This window comes from Saccoglossus kowalevskii, chromosome 20 (genome assembly GCF_978046115.1).
Source record: "Saccoglossus kowalevskii chromosome 20, keSacKowa6.1, whole genome shotgun sequence".
NCBI classification, from domain to species: domain Eukaryota; kingdom Metazoa; phylum Hemichordata; class Enteropneusta; family Harrimaniidae; genus Saccoglossus; species Saccoglossus kowalevskii.
This window is the reverse complement of record NC_140660.1, coordinates 27,899,858-27,919,944: the sequence shown is the minus strand read 5'-3', so window position 1 is coordinate 27,919,944 and position 20,087 is coordinate 27,899,858. Positions and strand designations below refer to the sequence as shown.

Sequence of the window (20,087 nt, the reverse complement as noted above, 5' to 3'; positions counted from 1 at the left end):
TTAGACATGTGACACGGTATCTGAAAGTGTGTTTTAAAAAACACAAACTGCATTAATTTTTTACTACCTAATCTTATGTTATTTCAACTTTTTTTTTCTTTTTTTTTTACTTATCTTTTTACCTTACCTTTTATTACTTTCAGCCAAAAATGAATTTGTAATTTCATTATGGTGTAATAAAACTGTATTATTATTATTTATTTATTCATTTTGACAAATTTTGTATTTAATAATGGCAGAAAAAAAATGCTACAAAATATTGTTTTTCTGAAATTGTTCTCTCTTAAAAAAAAAGAGAGCAGACACTCCAAACGTAGATTTCGCTTCTACCGAATATGTTTTTGACATATCTAACATTTTAGTGCAAATAGCGCGACAACATGCTACAAAATATTGTTTTCCTGAAATTGTTCTCCCTTAAAAAAAAAGAGAAGACACTCCAAAACGTAGATTTCGCTTCTAATATGTTTTTGACATATCTAACATTTTTACGCAAATAGCAGCGAAAATATTTTGACGCAAAAATTAGTTTATAGTTTTAATATTAGTCAACAGTATGTTTTGCTCATTGTCATTTTTTTTAATTATTAATTCTAAAAGAAAAAAATGCCATTTTAGTAGCATTTTTTTCAGATCACAATGAAAACCCCACCAAATAATGTGTTTTGTAATACTACTTTACATCAGTTAAAAAATACCCTGTAAGACACCATACCATTGAGAAAAATATTGAGATGTATCGTTGCCATGGAAAGCAATGACGGAATACCATAAAACAGTTAGATCATGCATTCACTTTTTGTACAACATTACAGTAGTAGTAGTAGTAGTAGTCCAGAGTTTTAAATCCGGTTTGGTCCCCGAAGACGAGGGTGGCCGGATTCACCTTAAACTAGTTGCAATCGCTCTTACCCCCTCCCTGCACTTTGCACGATTTAAAGCATCCCTCATCCTCATCCCAACCTTCCCACTCTACTCCTCTACTTGCATCTTCCACGTCTTCTTTGGCCTTCCCCTATTCCTTTGACCGCTCACCTCTAAATCAAGGGCCCTTCTTAATACATGCCCATCCTCCCTCCTCAGCACATGCCCGTACCAACGTACCCCATTTGCCTTCGCCAACCGATCTACCGCTTCCTTCAAACCCAACATCTGTATCAAGTCCTCAGTTTTCTTTCTGTCCATCAACTTCACCCCACACATCACTCTCACCATCGCTCTCTCTGTCCTCCTTAAAATACCCAGCTCATTTTCACTCAAACACCATGTCTCGCTCCCATACAGCAATGCTGATCTCACACAACTCTTATAAACTATTCCTTTCATCTCCAAGGGAAATCTCTTCCCATATAGTAACTCTCCACATTCCCTAAACTTCACCCAAGCAAACCTTGCTCTAGCTGTCACAGCCGCCTCACACCCACCACCCACACTTACCTTGTCCCCCAGGTATGTAAACTCCTTCACTGTCTCAACCTCATCACACAACTTTTCTTCCTGTTCCACCACCCTTCCAGCTCCATTCTTACATCTTCCACACGCAAAATCCCTTGCCAATCTTTGGGTCACCCTCTTTATCTTTGCACATCTCCCATGTATATTGAATATATTGAACCTATATTTACTACTTATTTCATTTGTTTCATCCCTGTAACATAAAATCCTGCATAATTTAATCGTTTCACCACCAGTACCCTCTTTTCATCACAAATTCACAAAATAGTCCCGTTTATAGTCTGCAATTTCCTTCAGAGGATTGAGACAAAAATAGCAACATTTTTTGAGTAAAAACTGAAAATTTACTTAGCTCCAAAATTAGGGTTCATGTCCAGAAATTTTAAAGGATAGAAGAAAAAAGATCAGAAAATTTTGGGTGAGAAAGTCCGGTGGTGAAAAAGTTAAGGAAATGGCATTAGCCCCCTCCCTCCCCCCGGTACTTTTACTTTTGAATAGCTTTCTATTTATAAATATTCTATTTTTATTACTCTACTGCCATACAATGCATTCTGGTATAGTCTAATACAATAAATACATTAATTGAATTAATATTGTAACATCCAATCAAATTGAAGATTATATTGGATCCAGTAGACATGATGAACTTTGGTATTCTGGGGGCGACCAGTTTCCTTGACAACATTTCTGGAAATGCTTTAAACTAATGAAAACTGAAGGAAATTGGTGATTACTTTTAAGGCATCAAAGCAATCATTGCAGCAAGCTCTGACAAATTGTACTGTCATGTGACTTGTTTCCAACATGTATGACGTAACGTATCATGCGACTTACGCTAAGAATGCATATGACACAACAACAATTGTATCAACTGACGATTGGGAGGTATGTGATTCATACTGTCCTAGTGCATACTTTTTATTATTCATTATTATTGTTTCTCTATATGTAGTAATAATTTAAAGAGAAATACTTGTAACAGCCAAAAATGTCCTTGAAAATGCTTTACACTGTTGCGTCTAGTGACTGTGTTCTATTTGTTGTCACTTGTTATAGCACGTCTGTGTTGAGGTAAACAAAAAAAAGTGTTTAACCTAAATTTTCACCACCAGACTTTCTCACCAAAATTTGTCTGCATTTTTTTCTTATATTCTTCAATATTTTTTGTAATGAATCATAATTTTGGAGCCAACAGACAAGATTTGAGCCAATTTTTAATTTTTACTCAAAAAATTTGGCTAATTTTTACTCAATCTTCTGAAGGGAAGTGCAGACTATAAACAGGACTGTGAATTTGTGATGAAAAGATGGAACTTGTGGTGAAAGTGTTTAAATGTGATGTCAATCTGGAATGCGAGTAAATGTTAGTAACGGAATTTGAATGATTTATGGAGCATTAAAATGTCAGTGGTAAAGTATGTAAAACCAGCTCAGATTATGTTTATAACTTTCGCATATCTGAAATGCGCCAAAATATGTCTCATATTAGTAAAAAAGTTAAATTATCATTAATAATTGTAGTTTTTACCTATATTACTAATATAAGACATATTTAGGCAGATTACCCACAATTTACATATGTGACAGTTTTTAAAGCAAGCTAAGATAGATTAATAATTTTAATATTAATAATATTTTATTAGCCTTTGAAACGGCGTAAAAATTAAAATACAAGTCAACAACAACAAGAAAAAGAAAAGAAATTATAGCCAGCTTAAAACTAAGTAAATGTCAATTTACCGACAGATTTTACTGTTCAGTAAACGTATCATGATGTTTACTGACATGTATCGAATCTGGTCATGTGATACTATCACCGACAAAACAATTCATCATCTATAACTATAATCTAGTTGATGATGCATATCATCACGACAACGGAATCTTTAAACCGATTCATCATTGTTCAGCAAACAGGTCACCGTACTTTATAACATACACTAGAGTCTGGTAACTTTGCCTGCAAGCTATCAGCTGGCTTTGCCTGTTCTTAGAAACTAATAATTTGAGTGAGTGATTATTATCATTTTCAATAATTTCAGCTTATTCTTTGTAGTATTGTAGTATTGTAATATTTAGGCATATTACTGAGCACAACTTGGACCGTACCGAGGCTGTACTATATAGAGGTTGATGAGTGCCTGTAGATTGGTTCTTGTAAAGTGATCTGAACACTTGGATCATACCCAGGCTGTACTATATAGAGGTTGAAGAGAGCCTGTAGATTGGTTCTTGTAAAGTGACCTGAACACTTGGACCATACCCAGGCTGTACTATATAGAGGTTGATGAGTGCCTGTAGATTGGTTCTTGTAAAGTGACCTGAACACTTGGACCATACCCAGGCTGTACTATATAGAGGTTGATGAGTGCCTGTAGATTAGTTCTTGTAAAGTGACCTGAACACTTGGACCGTACCCAGGCTGTACTATATAGAGGTTGATGAGTGCCTGTAGATTGGTTCTTGTAAAGTGATCTGAACACTTGGATCATACCCAGGCTGTACTATATAGAGGTTGAAGAGAGCCTGTAGATTGGTTCTTGTAAAGTGACCTGAACACTTGGACCATACCCAGGCTGTACTATATAGAGGTTGATGAGTGCCTGTAGATTGGTTCTTGTAAAGTGACCTGAACACTTGGACCATACCCAGGCTGTACTATATAGAGGTTGATGAGTGCCTGTAGATTGGTTCTTGTAAAGTGACCTGAACACTTGGACCATACCCAGGCTGTACTTTATAGAGGTTGATGAGAGCCTGTAGACTGGTTCTTGTAAAGTGACCTGAACACTTGGACCATACCCAGGCTGTACTATATAGAGGTTGATGTGTGCCTGTAGATTGGTTCTTGTAAAGTGACCTGAACACTTGGACCATACCCAGGCTGTACTATATAGAGGTTGATGAGAGCCTGTAGATTGGTTCTTGTAAAGTGACCTGAACACTTGGACCATACCCAGGCTGTACTATATAGAGGTTGATGAGTGCCTGTAGATTGGTTCTTGTAAAGTGACCTGAACACTTGGACCATACCCAGGCTGTACTATATAGAGGTTGATGAGTGCCTGTAGATTAGTTCTTGTAAAGTGACCTGAACACTTGGACCATACCCAGGCTGTACTATATAGAGGTTGATGTGTGCCTGTAGATTGGTTCTTGTAAAGTGACCTGAACACTTGGACCATACCCAGGCTGTACTATATAGAGGTTGATGTGTGCCTGTAGATTGGTTCTTGTAAAGTGATCTGAACACTTGGACCATACCCAGGCTGTACTATATAGAGGTTGATGAGAGCCTGTAGATTGGTTCTTGTAAAGTGACCTGAACACTTGGACCATACCCAGGCTGTACTATATAGAGGTTGATGAGTGTCTGTAGATTGGTTCTTGTAAAGTGACCTGAACACTTGGACCATACCCAGGCTGTACTATATATAGGTTGATGAGTGCCTGTAGATTGGTTCTTGTAAAGTGATCTAAACACTTGGACCATACCCAGGCTGTACTATATAGAGGTTGATGAGTGCCTGTAGATTAGTTCTTGTAAAGTGACCTGAACACTTGGACCATACCCAGGCTGTACTATATAGAGATTGGTGAGAGCCTGTAGATTGGTTCTTGTAAAGTGACCTGAACACTTGGACCATACCCAGGCTGTACTATATAGAGGTTGATGAGTGCCTGTAGATTAGTTCTTGTAAAGTGACCTGAACACTTGGACAATACCCAGGCTGTACTATATAGAGGTTGATGAGTGCCTGTAGATTGGTTCTTGTACAGTGATCTAAACACTTGGACCATACCCAGGCTGTACTATATAGAGGTTGATGAGTGCCTGTTGATTGGTTCTTGTAAATTGATCTGAACACTTGGATCATACCCAGGCTGTACTATATAGAGGTTGATGTGTGCCTGTAGATTAGTTCTTGTAAAGTGACCTGAACACTTGGACCATACCCAGGCTGTACAATATAGAGGTTGATGAGTGCCTGTAGATTGGTTCTTGTAAAGTGACCTGAACACTTGGACCATACCCAGGCTGTACTATATAGAGGTTGATGAGAGCCTGTAGATTGGTTCTTGTAAAGTGACCTGAACACTTGGACCATACCCAGGCTGTACTATATAGAGGTTGATGAGTGCCTGTAGATTGGTTCTTGTAAAGTGACCTGAACACTTGGACCATACCCAGGCTGTACTATATAGAGGTTGATGAGTGTCTGTAGATTGGTTCTTGTAAAGTGACCTGAACACTTGGACCATACCCAGGCTGTACTATATATAGGTTGATGAGTGCCTGTAGATTGGTTCTTGTAAAGTGACCTGAACACTTGGACCATACCCAGGCTGTACTATATAGAGGTTGATGAGAGCCTGTAGATTAGTTCTTGTAAAGTGATCTGAACACTTGGATCATACCCAGGCTGTACTATATAGAGATTGATGAGAGCCTGTAGATTGGTTCTTGTAAAGTGACCTGAACACTTGGACCATACCCAGGCTGTACTATATAGAGGTTGATGAGTGCCTGTAGATTGGTTCTTGTAAAGTGATCTAAACACTTGGACCATACCCAGGCTGTACTATATAGAGGTTGATGAGAGCCTGTAGATTAGTTCTTGTAAAGTGATCTGAACACTTGGATCATACCCAGGCTGTACTATATAGAGGTTGATGAGAGCCTGTAGATTGGTTCTTGTAAAGTGACCTGAACACTTGGACCATACCCAGGCTGTACTATATAGAGTTTGATGTGTGCCTGTAGATTGGTTCTTGTAAAGTGACCTGAACACTTGGACCATACCCAGGCTGTACTATATAGAGGTTGATGAGAGCCTGTAGATTGGTTCTTGTAAAGTGACCTGAACACTTGGACCATACCCAGGCTGTACTATATAGAGGTTGATGAGTGCCTGTAGATTGGTTCTTGTAAAGTGACCTGAACACTTGGACCATACCCAGGCTGTACTATATAGAGGTTGATGAGTGCCTGTAGATTAGTTCTTGTAAAGTGACCTGAACACTTGGACCATACCCAGGCTGTACTATATAGAGGTTGATGTGTGCCTGTAGATTGGTTCTTGTAAAGTGACCTGAACACTTGGACCATACCCAGGCTGTACTATATAGAGGTTGATGTGTGCCTGTAGATTGGTTCTTGTAAAGTGATCTGAACACTTGGACCATACCCAGGCTGTACTATATAGAGGTTGATGAGAGCCTGTAGATTGGTTCTTGTAAAGTGACCTGAACACTTGGACCATACCCAGGCTGTACTATATAGAGGTTGATGAGTGTCTGTAGATTGGTTCTTGTAAAGTGACCTGAACACTTGGACCATACCCAGGCTGTACTATATATAGGTTGATGAGTGCCTGTAGATTGGTTCTTGTAAAGTGATCTAAACACTTGGACCATACCCAGGCTGTACTATATAGAGGTTGATGAGTGCCTGTAGATTAGTTCTTGTAAAGTGACCTGAACACTTGGACCATACCCAGGCTGTACTATATAGAGATTGGTGAGAGCCTGTAGATTGGTTCTTGTAAAGTGACCTGAACACTTGGACCATACCCAGGCTGTACTATATAGAGGTTGATGAGTGCCTGTAGATTAGTTCTTGTAAAGTGACCTGAACACTTGGACAATACCCAGGCTGTACTATATAGAGGTTGATGAGTGCCTGTAGATTGGTTCTTGTACAGTGATCTAAACACTTGGACCATACCCAGGCTGTACTATATAGAGGTTGATGAGTGCCTGTTGATTGGTTCTTGTAAATTGATCTGAACACTTGGATCATACCCAGGCTGTACTATATAGAGGTTGATGTGTGCCTGTAGATTAGTTCTTGTAAAGTGACCTGAACACTTGGACCATACCCAGGCTGTACAATATAGAGGTTGATGAGTGCCTGTAGATTGGTTCTTGTAAAGTGACCTGAACACTTGGACCATACCCAGGCTGTACTATATAGAGGTTGATGAGAGCCTGTAGATTGGTTCTTGTAAAGTGACCTGAACACTTGGACCATACCCAGGCTGTACTATATAGAGGTTGATGAGTGCCTGTAGATTGGTTCTTGTAAAGTGACCTGAACACTTGGACCATACCCAGGCTGTACTATATAGAGGTTGATGAGTGTCTGTAGATTGGTTCTTGTAAAGTGACCTGAACACTTGGACCATACCCAGGCTGTACTATATATAGGTTGATGAGTGCCTGTAGATTGGTTCTTGTAAAGTGACCTGAACACTTGGACCATACCCAGGCTGTACTATATAGAGGTTGATGAGAGCCTGTAGATTAGTTCTTGTAAAGTGATCTGAACACTTGGATCATACCCAGGCTGTACTATATAGAGATTGATGAGAGCCTGTAGATTGGTTCTTGTAAAGTGACCTGAACACTTGGACCATACCCAGGCTGTACTATATAGAGGTTGATGAGTGCCTGTAGATTGGTTCTTGTAAAGTGATCTAAACACTTGGACCATACCCAGGCTGTACTATATAGAGGTTGATGAGAGCCTGTAGATTAGTTCTTGTAAAGTGATCTGAACACTTGGATCATACCCAGGCTGTACTATATAGAGGTTGATGAGAGCCTGTAGATTGGTTCTTGTAAAGTGACCTGAACACTTGGACCATACCCAGGCTGTACTATATAGAGTTTGATGTGTGCCTGTAGATTGGTTCTTGTAAAGTGACCTGAACACTTGGACCATACCCAGGCTGTACTATATAGAGGTTGATTAGTGCCTGTACATTAATTCTTGTAAACTGACCTGAACACTCTTACTAATTACTCTAATGCATATACTGTCAAACTCATTTTATGCTGCATTAGCTCAATTGCAATATTCTAAAAGAGACACACTGTTGTGAATATTGATGACAAAGTCCTGAATTCATAAATATTTTATTTGACAGATAGTATTAAATTGATGTACTATGTCAGTGTCTAGCACAAGGTTGTCTGTATGTTATTACGGGTGTACAGTATGACTTGTACAGATTCATTTTTAGCAATATTTGTCACTCAATATCTGGTTTACAGTGCAGTCCCGGCGTAACTTAACTTCCTATCTATAGCTATCAGATGACTTTGTCTTTTCATAATTTATTATTAATTTTAAAGTGAGTATCATTGTTATCAATAATTTCAATATATTCTTCCTAGTATTTACCCATTTTATATATTTAGACAGATAACAATTCAGATAAGTGATAGTTTAAAAGTCAGCTATGCTAGTTAAATGATAGTGTACACTCAATCTGTTCTGTACATTTCCTTGTTTGCTTCACCTAGGTATATGTAGGTTTGAATTCTGCTAACCTTTGACAGTCACTTTTGTCATTTTTATTCAGATATGGCTATAATAAATTGCGTCTCTTTTAGTATCAATGGCTAAAATAATCTATAATAATTCTGGAAAAAATAATCATCTTTTAAAAACATGTCATCCACAGAAATGTGAATTAAATATCTGAAAAGGTTGACTTAAAATGACATGTATGGTATAGTAGTGTATTTCACTTTCTAATTTCTCTTCATTTGTGAAGTACTGTAGTTTAAAGCAGTTGGAAATTGGAAAAGAAAAAACTATTTTGTACTTAGCTGAATTCAGCCGTGCAAAACTTTTCAAATCATGAAGTTTGCTGGAAGCTTCAACATATAGCTGAAATATATGATATATAACAGAGATATTTAGTAATGTGTTAAATCAAGGGTGTTGTAGATAAAAATAGCCTGAACAATCAAACTTTTTGAGGATTAGGTGTGCCTATGCTTAAGGTAGAAGCCTATACAATAATGAAGATGCCCAGAATTTATTCATTTTACAATAAATTGTACTTCCGGGCAATATAAGGATATTGATAATGGGTACAAAAATGTAGTTGTGGGTCACCAGTCTAATTTTTGAGAAAATAATGCTTGTATTTTATTGGATAGTGGCTTTTTGTCCTTATTAAAACACTTTTATCACGAGTTTCTATGGTAGAGACATGGTGACATGTATAGTGAATTAATTAAAGGGTACTTTTTTTGTCCTGAATTTTTAAAAAAAATTGGGGTTTGAAAAAATTACAAAAATGACAATTTTTCTTCAACATTTTGTTCTTTGGACAAGCTTCTCAAAATATGTCACTGTAACACACAATAGAATGCTATTTTATGGTGCCATGGGACAATATCTTCATGATTTCACATAATAAACCAATGAACATTGTCAAGCAATTTATGACCAACTTTCCACAAAAAATTATGAGTAGGCTTCTACCTTAACATAATATCACTGTTACACTGATTACATAGGTCATTACTATCACTGTTACATGGATTACATAGGTCATTACTATCACTGTTACATGGATTACATAGGTCATTACTATCACTATTACACTGATTACATAGGTCATTACTATCACTGTTACACTGATTACATAGGTCATTACTATCACTGTTACATGGATTACATAGGTCATTACTATCACTGTTACACTGATTACATAGGTCATTACTATCACTGTTACATGGATTACATAGGTCATTACTATCACTGTTACACTGATTACATAGGTCAATACTATCACTGTTACATGGATTACATAGGTCAATACTATCACTGTTACATGGATTGCATAGGTCATTACTATCACTGTTACACTGATTACATAGGTCATTACTATCACTGTTACATGGATTACATAGGTCATTACTATCACTGTTACATGGATTACATAGGTCATTACTATCACTGTTACACTGATTACATAGGTCATTACTATCACTGTTACATGGATTACATAGGTCATTACTATCACTGTTACATGGATTACATAGGTCATTACTATCACTCTTACATGGATTACATAGGTCATTACTATCACTGTTACATGGATTACATAGGTCATTACTATCACTGTTACATGGATTACATAGATCATTACTATCACTGTTACATGGATTACATAGATCATTACTATCACTGTTACACTGATTACATAGGTCATTACTATCACTGTTACATGGATTACATAGGTCATTACTATCACTGTTACACTGATTACATAGGTCATTACTATCACTGTTACATGGATTACATAGGTCATTACTATCACTGTTACACTGATTACATAGGTCATTACTATCACTGTTACACTGATTACATAGGTCATTACTATCACTGTTACACTGATTACATAGGTCATTACTATCACTGTTACATGGATTACATAGGTCATTACTATCACTGTTACACTGATTACATAGGTCAATACTATCACTGTTACACTGATTACATAGGTCAATACTATCACTGTTACACGGATTACATAGGTCAATACTATCACTGTTACATGGATTACATAGGTCAATACTATCACTGTTACATGGATTGCATAGGTCATTACTATCACTGTTACACGGATTACATAGGTCAATACTATCACTGTTACATGGATTACATAGGTCAATACTATCACTGTTACATGGATTGCATAGGTCATTACTATCGCTGTTACACTGATTACATAGGTCATTACTATCACTGTTACATGGATTGCATAGGTCAATACTATCACTGTTACACGGATTGCATAGGTCATTACTATCGCTGTTACACTGATTACATAGGTCAATACTATCACTGTTACATGGATTGCATAGGTCATTACTATCACTGTTACACTGATTACATAGGTCAATAATATCACTGTTACACGGATTACATAGGTCATTACTATCACTGTTACATGGATTGCATAGGTCATTACTATCGCTGTTACACTGATTACATAGGTCAATACTATCACTGTTACATGGATTGCATAGGTCATTACTATCACTGTTACACTGATTACATAGGTCAATACTATCACTGTTACACTGATTACATAGGTCATTACTATCACTGTTACACTGATTACATAGGTCAATACTATCACTGTTACACGGATTACATAGGTCATTACTATCACTGATACACGGATTACATAGGTCAATACTATCACTGTTACACGAATTACATAGGTCATTACTATCACTGATACACAGATTACATAGGTCAATACTATCACTGTTACACAGATTACATATGTCAATACTATCACTGTTACACGGATTACATAGGTAATTACTATCACTGATACACGGATTACATAGGTCATTACTATCACTGTTACACGGATTACATAGGTCAATAATATCACTGTTACACGGATTACATAGGTCATTACTATCACTGTTACATGGATTGCATAGGTCATTACTATCACTGATACACGGATTACATAGGTCAATACTATCACTGTTACACGGATTACATAGGTCATTACTATCACTGATACACAGATTACATAGGTCATTACTATCACTGTTACACAGATTACATAGGCCAATACTATCACTGTTACATGGATTACATAGGTCATTACTATCACTGATACACGGATTACATAGGTCAATACTATCACTGATACAGGGATTACATAGGTCATTACTATCACTGATACACGGATTACATAGGTCATTACTATCACTGATACACGGATTACATAGGTCATTACTATCACTGATACACGGATTACATAAGTCATTAATATCACTGATACACGGATTACATAGGTCATTAATATCACTGATACACGGATTACATAGGTCATTAATATCACTGATACACGGATTACATAGGTCATTACTATCACTGATACACGGATTACATAGGTCATTACTATCACTGATACACGGATTACATAGGTCATTACTATCACTTATATGGATTACTTCTTAGATTTCATACAGAGACTAGAGACTATTTAATTATGAACCAGAATGATACACATGTATGTTGGATGTGCTTATCTTTTCAAAACATTTCTATACATTTTGTCTGTTCTTTGTCTGTCTATATATTTTGGTATTGAGTCCTTGAACAGGTATTTTTCATTGTTGTATTGTAGTTGTATTGTGTAGATGTACATGTATTTTTCACTATGTGAATTTTGTCTAGTAATTTACATTGTATGGTTGGGTATTTTATTTCCACTTCATTCTTATTTTCATTCAGTTTATTTCATCATCTATAGAAATTGCATTTAACATATTGCCGACTGAATGCATCTACGGATAGCCGAAATGAATTGCAATGTTTCAAAATGAATTGCAATTAACATAATTTTGAACGCATGGTAATGTTTTTCTCTCTGCTAAGATGCTGGAGTAAAATTTTGGGTATTTTTCTGTAATTTCTTTGTCTATTCTAAACCAGTGGGACATAATATATTGATTACATGTGTTGCTAAAAAATGTAATGTTTAATATGCATTTTAAAGGGCGTTAATCATCGTGCCATGCATGCATGTGATATATTGGTCTCATACAGTCAAAGATGGCAACTTTGACTGTTGCTCAGATCAACGAGTACAAACTTAAACGTTACCAAGCTTTACTAGTAGTTAGTTTTAGGTGATTGGAGGAAGGTATTGAAGAAGTCACCGGCGGTAATTAGTGCAAGTCGCACCCAGGTCAAACCTCATACTTGTGATTCCCATTAGAAGAGCGCATTGGATTGTGGGAAAATCAATGTTTATCAACACAAATGTCGCACATGCGCAGCAAAACGACTGCCACCCTTTAACTCTTGCATTAGAGGCAAGGTACCTATAGTTTAACTATGTACCGAGGATGTCATCATTACTCCAAGTATACGTCTACACAGTGCAGTCAAATTATACAGTACAGAGAAGCTTGAGTAATTTAATTAGCTATCACATGACTGCGTCTGGGATTGATGAGAACGTACACCTTGTGAATCTCATCAAAACCACGCTTCAATTACCGCTAATCGTAATTACCTGATTTTGGTGCAAACTGGTAAATAGCGAGACAGTATGCAGTTGACATGGGTCCCATACTACTGTAAAGGGGTTAATTATTCACTGGGTTTTAATTTTGCTTATTTCGCTGACTGGAAAATGTGCTAAATTAAAACCCAGTGAATATGTAAAATTTAGCATAGAACACATTATCTAACTTAAAAGCCACTGAATATGCCTGAAATGGTATCAGTGAAAATTAAACCCCGTGAAAATTTTACAGTATGCTTAAATAGTCTTAGTGTAACTTAACCTTTTCACCACCAGTTCCCTCTTTTCATCACAAATTCACAAAACAGTCCCAATTATAGTCTTCAATTTCCTTCAGATGATTGGGACAAAATAACCAATTTTTTTGAGTAAAAACTAGAAATTTACTCTGTTGGCTCAAAAATTAGGGTTCATTTCCAGAAATATTGAAGAATATTAGGAAACAGTAAAAAAAAATCGGCAGCTATTCACATTTAAAATTCGCATATACATGTAAAGCACCAATTCAGATCCCATAAGTCATTTATAATTCTAATATTTCATATAATAGTTCCAACACCTCTCTTGAAATGATCAGGAACAAGGAGGTAATCTGATGACATATATTTATATTTGTTTGAGGTGCATTTTATTTCTTCAGGAGGTAATCTGATGATAGTCTTGGTAATAAACCATGTTCACTGTAAGATCATGCTTTAATAATAATAATAATAATAATAATAATAATAATAATAATAACTTTATTGACATTATTCATTTCAAGTAGAACATAGTCAAATCTATAACTAAAAACCAATACATCAATACATAAACAAACACAAACAAAACAAGAAAAAAATACAGTTTAACAAAATGGCTTGGAAGAATCAGGGAGTTGATAATTACTGTATCACATTACCATACATTCTTTTATAAAAATGCCAAGCTGTATTAATGTGGAAGTGTTACCCATAATGTATTTAAATTTTGAATCTTCATCCATCAAATAGAAATTAACAGTTTTATTTTTAATTGAGTCAAACAATTTGCTCCTAATTGTAATATGTTGGGGGCATTTCATAACATAATGGAATTCATCCTCAATTGAATTTGTGTTGCATCTTGTACAGATCCTGTGCTCAACTTTAACCTTATATGCCTGCCTTTCTCAATATGCAAGAAATCATGAAAACCAAACCTGACTGATGTTATTCCTGGATGTAGAATGTAATTTTTTGTTATATTTTGGGACATGCAGGCCCAGATTTATCAGAGTAAAATCTACATGTATTTCATTTCATAAATTCAGTACATTAGGTGGTAAATGTTGTAGAGTGGTGGTTCTTGTGCCAACACTTATGTTGAAAAAAATTGCTTTTCCCACAATGCAATGCATTTTTCTAATGGAAATAGTGACTGAGTTTTTGGCCTGTGAGTGACATGCTCTGATAACCACCATCACCTCCTTTGATGCCGTTGTATCACCAAAGAATTATCTAATTAAAGCTTGGTAACGTCTCTGTTTCTATGCAACAGTCAGTCGCCATCTTTGTTCATATGAGACCCATATCTTGTGCATGCATGGCGAGACAGCCACCGTTCTATAAAATACTGTCATGAGGACGACATGAGATTCCCTGGTAATTGAATAGGAAGTTTGGTTGCAATGTAGTCCATGGTGCCTGTATGAGGAAGGAAGGATGTAAGAATTGAATTGATATGATATCTGCATTACCAAAGTGCATTTACTTACATTCTCTGTGGAATGAGTTGTTGAATAACATTTTATAGTAGATACAAATGTTGCCGTGGTGATGTTGTTGTTGCTATGGTGATCAAAAGTGACTTGCACTTCAGACAGTAATTTACGTCCACTCAGACATATCGCAATCTAAACAAGAATTTATTTGACTGTTTCTGTCTGCTTACATGTATGAGCATTTGGGATTTAGAATATTTTATGTAAAATGATTTTATTGCATCCTGGTTTTATTAATTCAGCATTTGATTTTTTAATCAGTTATTATTTTAATAATTTCTAAACTGAATTTTGAATACCTGTTGGTTATTGTCTCTCATAACGTTACGTACCACAGTACAGCCACACATGATATCAAGACACTCTTACTTTTCTTCGAGCTTATAGCCTGACCTAAGGAGGCACAGAGAGCCACAAATAGTGGGGGCGTTCCCTGCTGACTACCTAGCTTAGTGATAAAAGACCCATAGTTTCTGCAAAGGAGAATGATCCAGAATTAGCTGAAAAAACTTTTTGGGTGTTTTGTATGGAATTTATTTTCACTGATTTCTGAGTTTAATGTAAAATATAGAAAAAAAAGGTATAGTTGGTGAATTTTATTTTCACTGAATCATTCCTTCAGCGAAAATAGCGAAAATTAATTCCGAGCGAAAATAATTAAATAAAAGTATTTTACAGTAGCCATTATATGTACTGTCTTCTGTCATTGGTGCATGTTACATTGTCATCACATGACTCCAAAAGGAGAAAAAGCATGTTTTTCTAATTTTCTAAACTTTCAAAGAATATATATACCTACAGAACAAAAAACATGCTCAGTTGAAACTCAAGCTGGTTTAGTCAAATGTCTGTCTAATATTGGATATTCCTGTGGACTACAAGTAAATAAACACTGATTCAACCATTCAATCATGGTAGCTTAGCAACCAGGTAACCCGGAACTTGTGTATTGTTTGGTCGAACACAATTATTTACTGCTTTAAAATATTGAATACAAATGATGTCATGTACAATACAATGAGTTTAGGTTAAATCAATAAACAGTTGCCATAGCAACAGAAATATATTGATTAATTGCAATTGGTATTGGTTTATAAAAGAAAGGTTAAATGTTTTTAACAGAAATAGACTAAACAGAACATTTTTTTGTATTTAATTCCTTAAAAAAATAGTCTTAATAATTACTAATAATTTCTCGTATCCTGTACCGTATTACATTGAGATTTCCACCATATGCATCTGTGAACAGTTTATTAATTTCACTGTATACTTGGAAGCAGACTTCTGGGCATTCTCACTGCCTGGCAAGCATGAGAGTGAAAATAAATGCCGAAAACTCTCAGAAAATTTAGGATAGTTGTTGAAACTCTTCTGAACAGTGTAACAAGATTACTCTTACATGTGCAACATATATAAATTTTTTTGCTCAGGATTACTTTAAAGTTGAGTTGGTGCTGTTTTCATCGGCTCTTTGGCTGGTGTTTTACAACAAATCCCTCAGATCCCATAGAATCTATGATATAGTGGTGCAGGTCTTAGCAACATAGAACGTTCTGTGATGTAGCTCTGCCCCCCAAAATGTTCTGTGATGTAGCACTGCCCCCCCCCCCCCCAAAAAAAATTGGTATTTTAAACATAATTTATTTATTGGAATATAATTTCATGCATTTTCATTAAAACTTGTTGTATTCTAATTTTACATATTCATTCGAATATAACTTTGTTGATTTCTCTCACCAATTCAAACAGTAAAAAATTATTTTTTTTATTTACTTTTCTTTTCATTTCTTAAAGATATACATTCCAAGATGTCTGAATCGGGCTCTACCTCGGAATATGACTTTTTAATAAAGTTCTTGGCACTAGGTGACTCTGGTGTTGGCAAAACAAGTCTACTCTACCAGTATACTGATGGCACATTTAATTCAAAGTTTATATCAACAGTTGGTATTGATTTTAGGGAAAAACGTGTGGTGAGTATTAATTTTATGTTTCTGTGAATAGCGCCCTCTAGTCATGTGTGTCGCCCTCTTGAGTCAAAACAAGTCTACTCTACCAGTATGTTCTTTGTTCATTTAATTCAGAGTTTATATCAACAGTTAATATTTATTTTAAGGAAAAATGTGTGGTAGTATTAATGTAATGTTTTAGCAAATAATGCCCCCTTTGTCATGTGTGGTGTCCTCTGGAGTCAAAAGAAGTCTACCATACCAGTATAATGATCGTTCAATTAAAAAATCACAACTCAAATTTCATCTTACAAATCCTTTTTAAATTCCTTGATGAAAGGACACTAGACAACAATTATTCATCATTTTATTTCATTTTGAAATCATTAAGTCACTGCATACCTTTCCCTGAGAATTAGTGTAGTGGTTTATTATCATGAACAGCGCCCTCTATCAGATTATACCAACCTCTAGAGTCAGAATTATGAAATTGTTTGAACTCAACATCAGCCTGTATTGAGCTATACTGTAGAACTGCAAATAGTTTGGATTTTCAGCTTATATTCAGGAATGAGTTCACAGACAGACAGACAGCAGATAAAATGAATAGCGCCCTCTATCAGATAAAATGAATAGAAACAATGCATTATGATTATGTGGTCTTACTTGATCTAACATTTCTAAAACGTCTTTGAAGGCACTACTCCATCATAATGATGAGAAGATAAATGAACTGTTGCCTAGCAACCGTATTGACTCGAGAATATTTGTGTCAATTGCCTGGATATATTTGAACAGCCAGCGAGAAGACAATTAGTACATCACATCCACATTTTTTGTTAAATTGATAATATTTTTATATCATTTTCTTTCATCGCTGATTTTTGAATTAATTATTTGTGAAGTCTTACTGTTTTTCTCTGTGTTTGATGTTTGTAATTTTTGCTTTTGTTTGATGTAATTTTTAGTAATCAGTGATATTAGCCTTTGGCTAGGTATTTCAAACTGACTTCAAATAAACAATTTGACGATTTGATTTGAATCAAATTGATGATTTTGTATCACTTTTGATGCAATATGATTTTTGTAAGTGAATAATTGTGTCTAGTGCTTTAATGATTTAAATTTCTGTTAGGAATAATTATGCAAATGTTATGCAAATTAGTAAGACCATCTTTATTGCCACAGTGAATAGAATACTGTAAATGCATTAATTTTTCACTGGGTTTTAATTTTGATATTTTTGCTGATAAGTAAAATTTGCTAAATTAAATCTACTTGAACATGTAGAATAACAATAAACTCATTGTTTCCTTGACAAATTTGTGAAATTAGAACACAATGAATATGCTCAAAACATCAAAATAGTGAAAATAAATGGTTTTACAGAAATTAATGTACAAATTGTGCTTCTGATTATCATTTGCCTTACACATGTTTTTCTAATTGCTTGTGCAAATGAAGTGCACCACATACGGTTGAATTGGAAACATTTTGGTTGTTTCTTGGAAGATTTTGTCAATTCAAATCAGTACATGTAATGCAATTGAATATGGGGCACCTCTGACCAAGTTATTTCACAAATTATGCAAAGTGAGACAGATATAGCATCTTCAGAATGTTGTTCAATGATGAGGCAATGTTTTCTAGCAATAGACTGAAAATAGTTCAACATAGAATAGTGTTTCAGGTCATTTTAATCAGCAGCGACACACAAATCCTGCGGAGCATTATCTGGAATCCTGCTCAACTCGCGTATGAACTGATATAACGTGACTTCTGCCGTTCACACGCCTCAACGTTCTATAGTTACATCTGTTCTATTTCGGGTAGATCAATAAACTACTCGACTCTGCTTGCTCGCCAGGCGCATTTCCTGCTACATATTAACTTGAATATTAATTAGTAAAACTAATTTTTGTTTATTATATAATTTAGATGCACAGACCTAAAGGTGCTGATCCAAATGTCAGAGGTCAAAGAGTTCATCTTCAATTATGGGATACCGCTGGACAAGAAAGGTAATCAATAGACATTCCTTAAATGGTCACACATCCTGGTACTTGATATGACCCTCAAAAGGTCACACATCCTGGTACTTGGTATGACCCTCAAAAGGTCACACATCCTGGTACTTTACATGGCTTCTAAAATGTCACATCCTGGTATTTTACATGACCCCAAAAAGTCACGCATACCGTAAAAATCATATTTGAGGTCGCAGCTTTAATAGAAGCTGCACCCCTAACTTGAGACATTGTTTCATGTTGAAATTGACAAGTTTTGATTCCAGGAAAAAGCCTGCAATATAAGCCGCACCCCAAACTTTTACAAACCAAACAGCCACTACATATTTCAGAAAAAGATATACCATTTAATTTTAATTCAAGGCATAATTTTTTGAACATTCCAATCTTTCAGGACGCCTAGATTAGAGTCTAATTTAGGTTTCCCGTAGTTATTGACACTTATTCGAGACGTGGAGGTAATTGTTCGAGAGTGCAGTGTTTATTGTGGGTAGCATCAATGGGTAAACTGCGTTTTGACAATGAGCTGTTATTATTGTCAAAAGTGTTAAATTCTTCTTCAATGCTCAGCTTATCTTTCGAAAACAAATAATTTGTTGATTAAAAAAAAAAATCATGCTGTTTTCCCATCAAAATCAAAGCCAAAAGATCGTACAACAACAATGGTAAATCTCTTCCGTGTTGCATTCACTTTGAAGTCCCTGAACTACCATTAACATATTTAAATGAGCTATGGTAATTTAAACACGTTGGCACCATCCACCACCACCATCCGTTTCGATTGGTTAATTAGCGACTTGACCTATCAGATCAAAAAACAGTTTCAAGTCACTAAAGTGCTTGAACAAACAGGGCGGATATCGCATCAGATCGAGCATTTACATGTGACCGAAATCATTTGCTTTCGGTGAAACTAAGTTGAATTTTCACAACACATTAACGAATTAATTGTTTGTACGTTATTACAATAACTACTGAATAATAATCATCAATTGTAACACTTCGAAAACAAGTAAGTTATTCACTTGTGTGAAACCCAGCATGACCG

At 35.6% G+C, this 20,087-nt stretch overlaps 1 protein-coding gene across 1 annotated transcript in view; it reads left to right on the top strand.

Moving 5' to 3' along the window:
- LOC100370511 (ras-related protein Rab-27A-like) overlaps window positions 1-20,087 on the top strand; it is a 95,373-nt gene that overhangs the window by 65,226 nt on the left and 10,060 nt on the right. Inside the window, exons 3-4 of the mRNA XM_085494629.1 lie at window positions 16,858-17,036; window positions 18,951-19,033. Of these exons, the coding sequence (XP_085350755.1) occupies window positions 16,872-17,036; window positions 18,951-19,033 (248 nt within the window). The 5' untranslated portion in view covers window positions 16,858-16,871. The remainder of the gene's footprint in view (window positions 1-16,857; window positions 17,037-18,950; window positions 19,034-20,087) is intronic.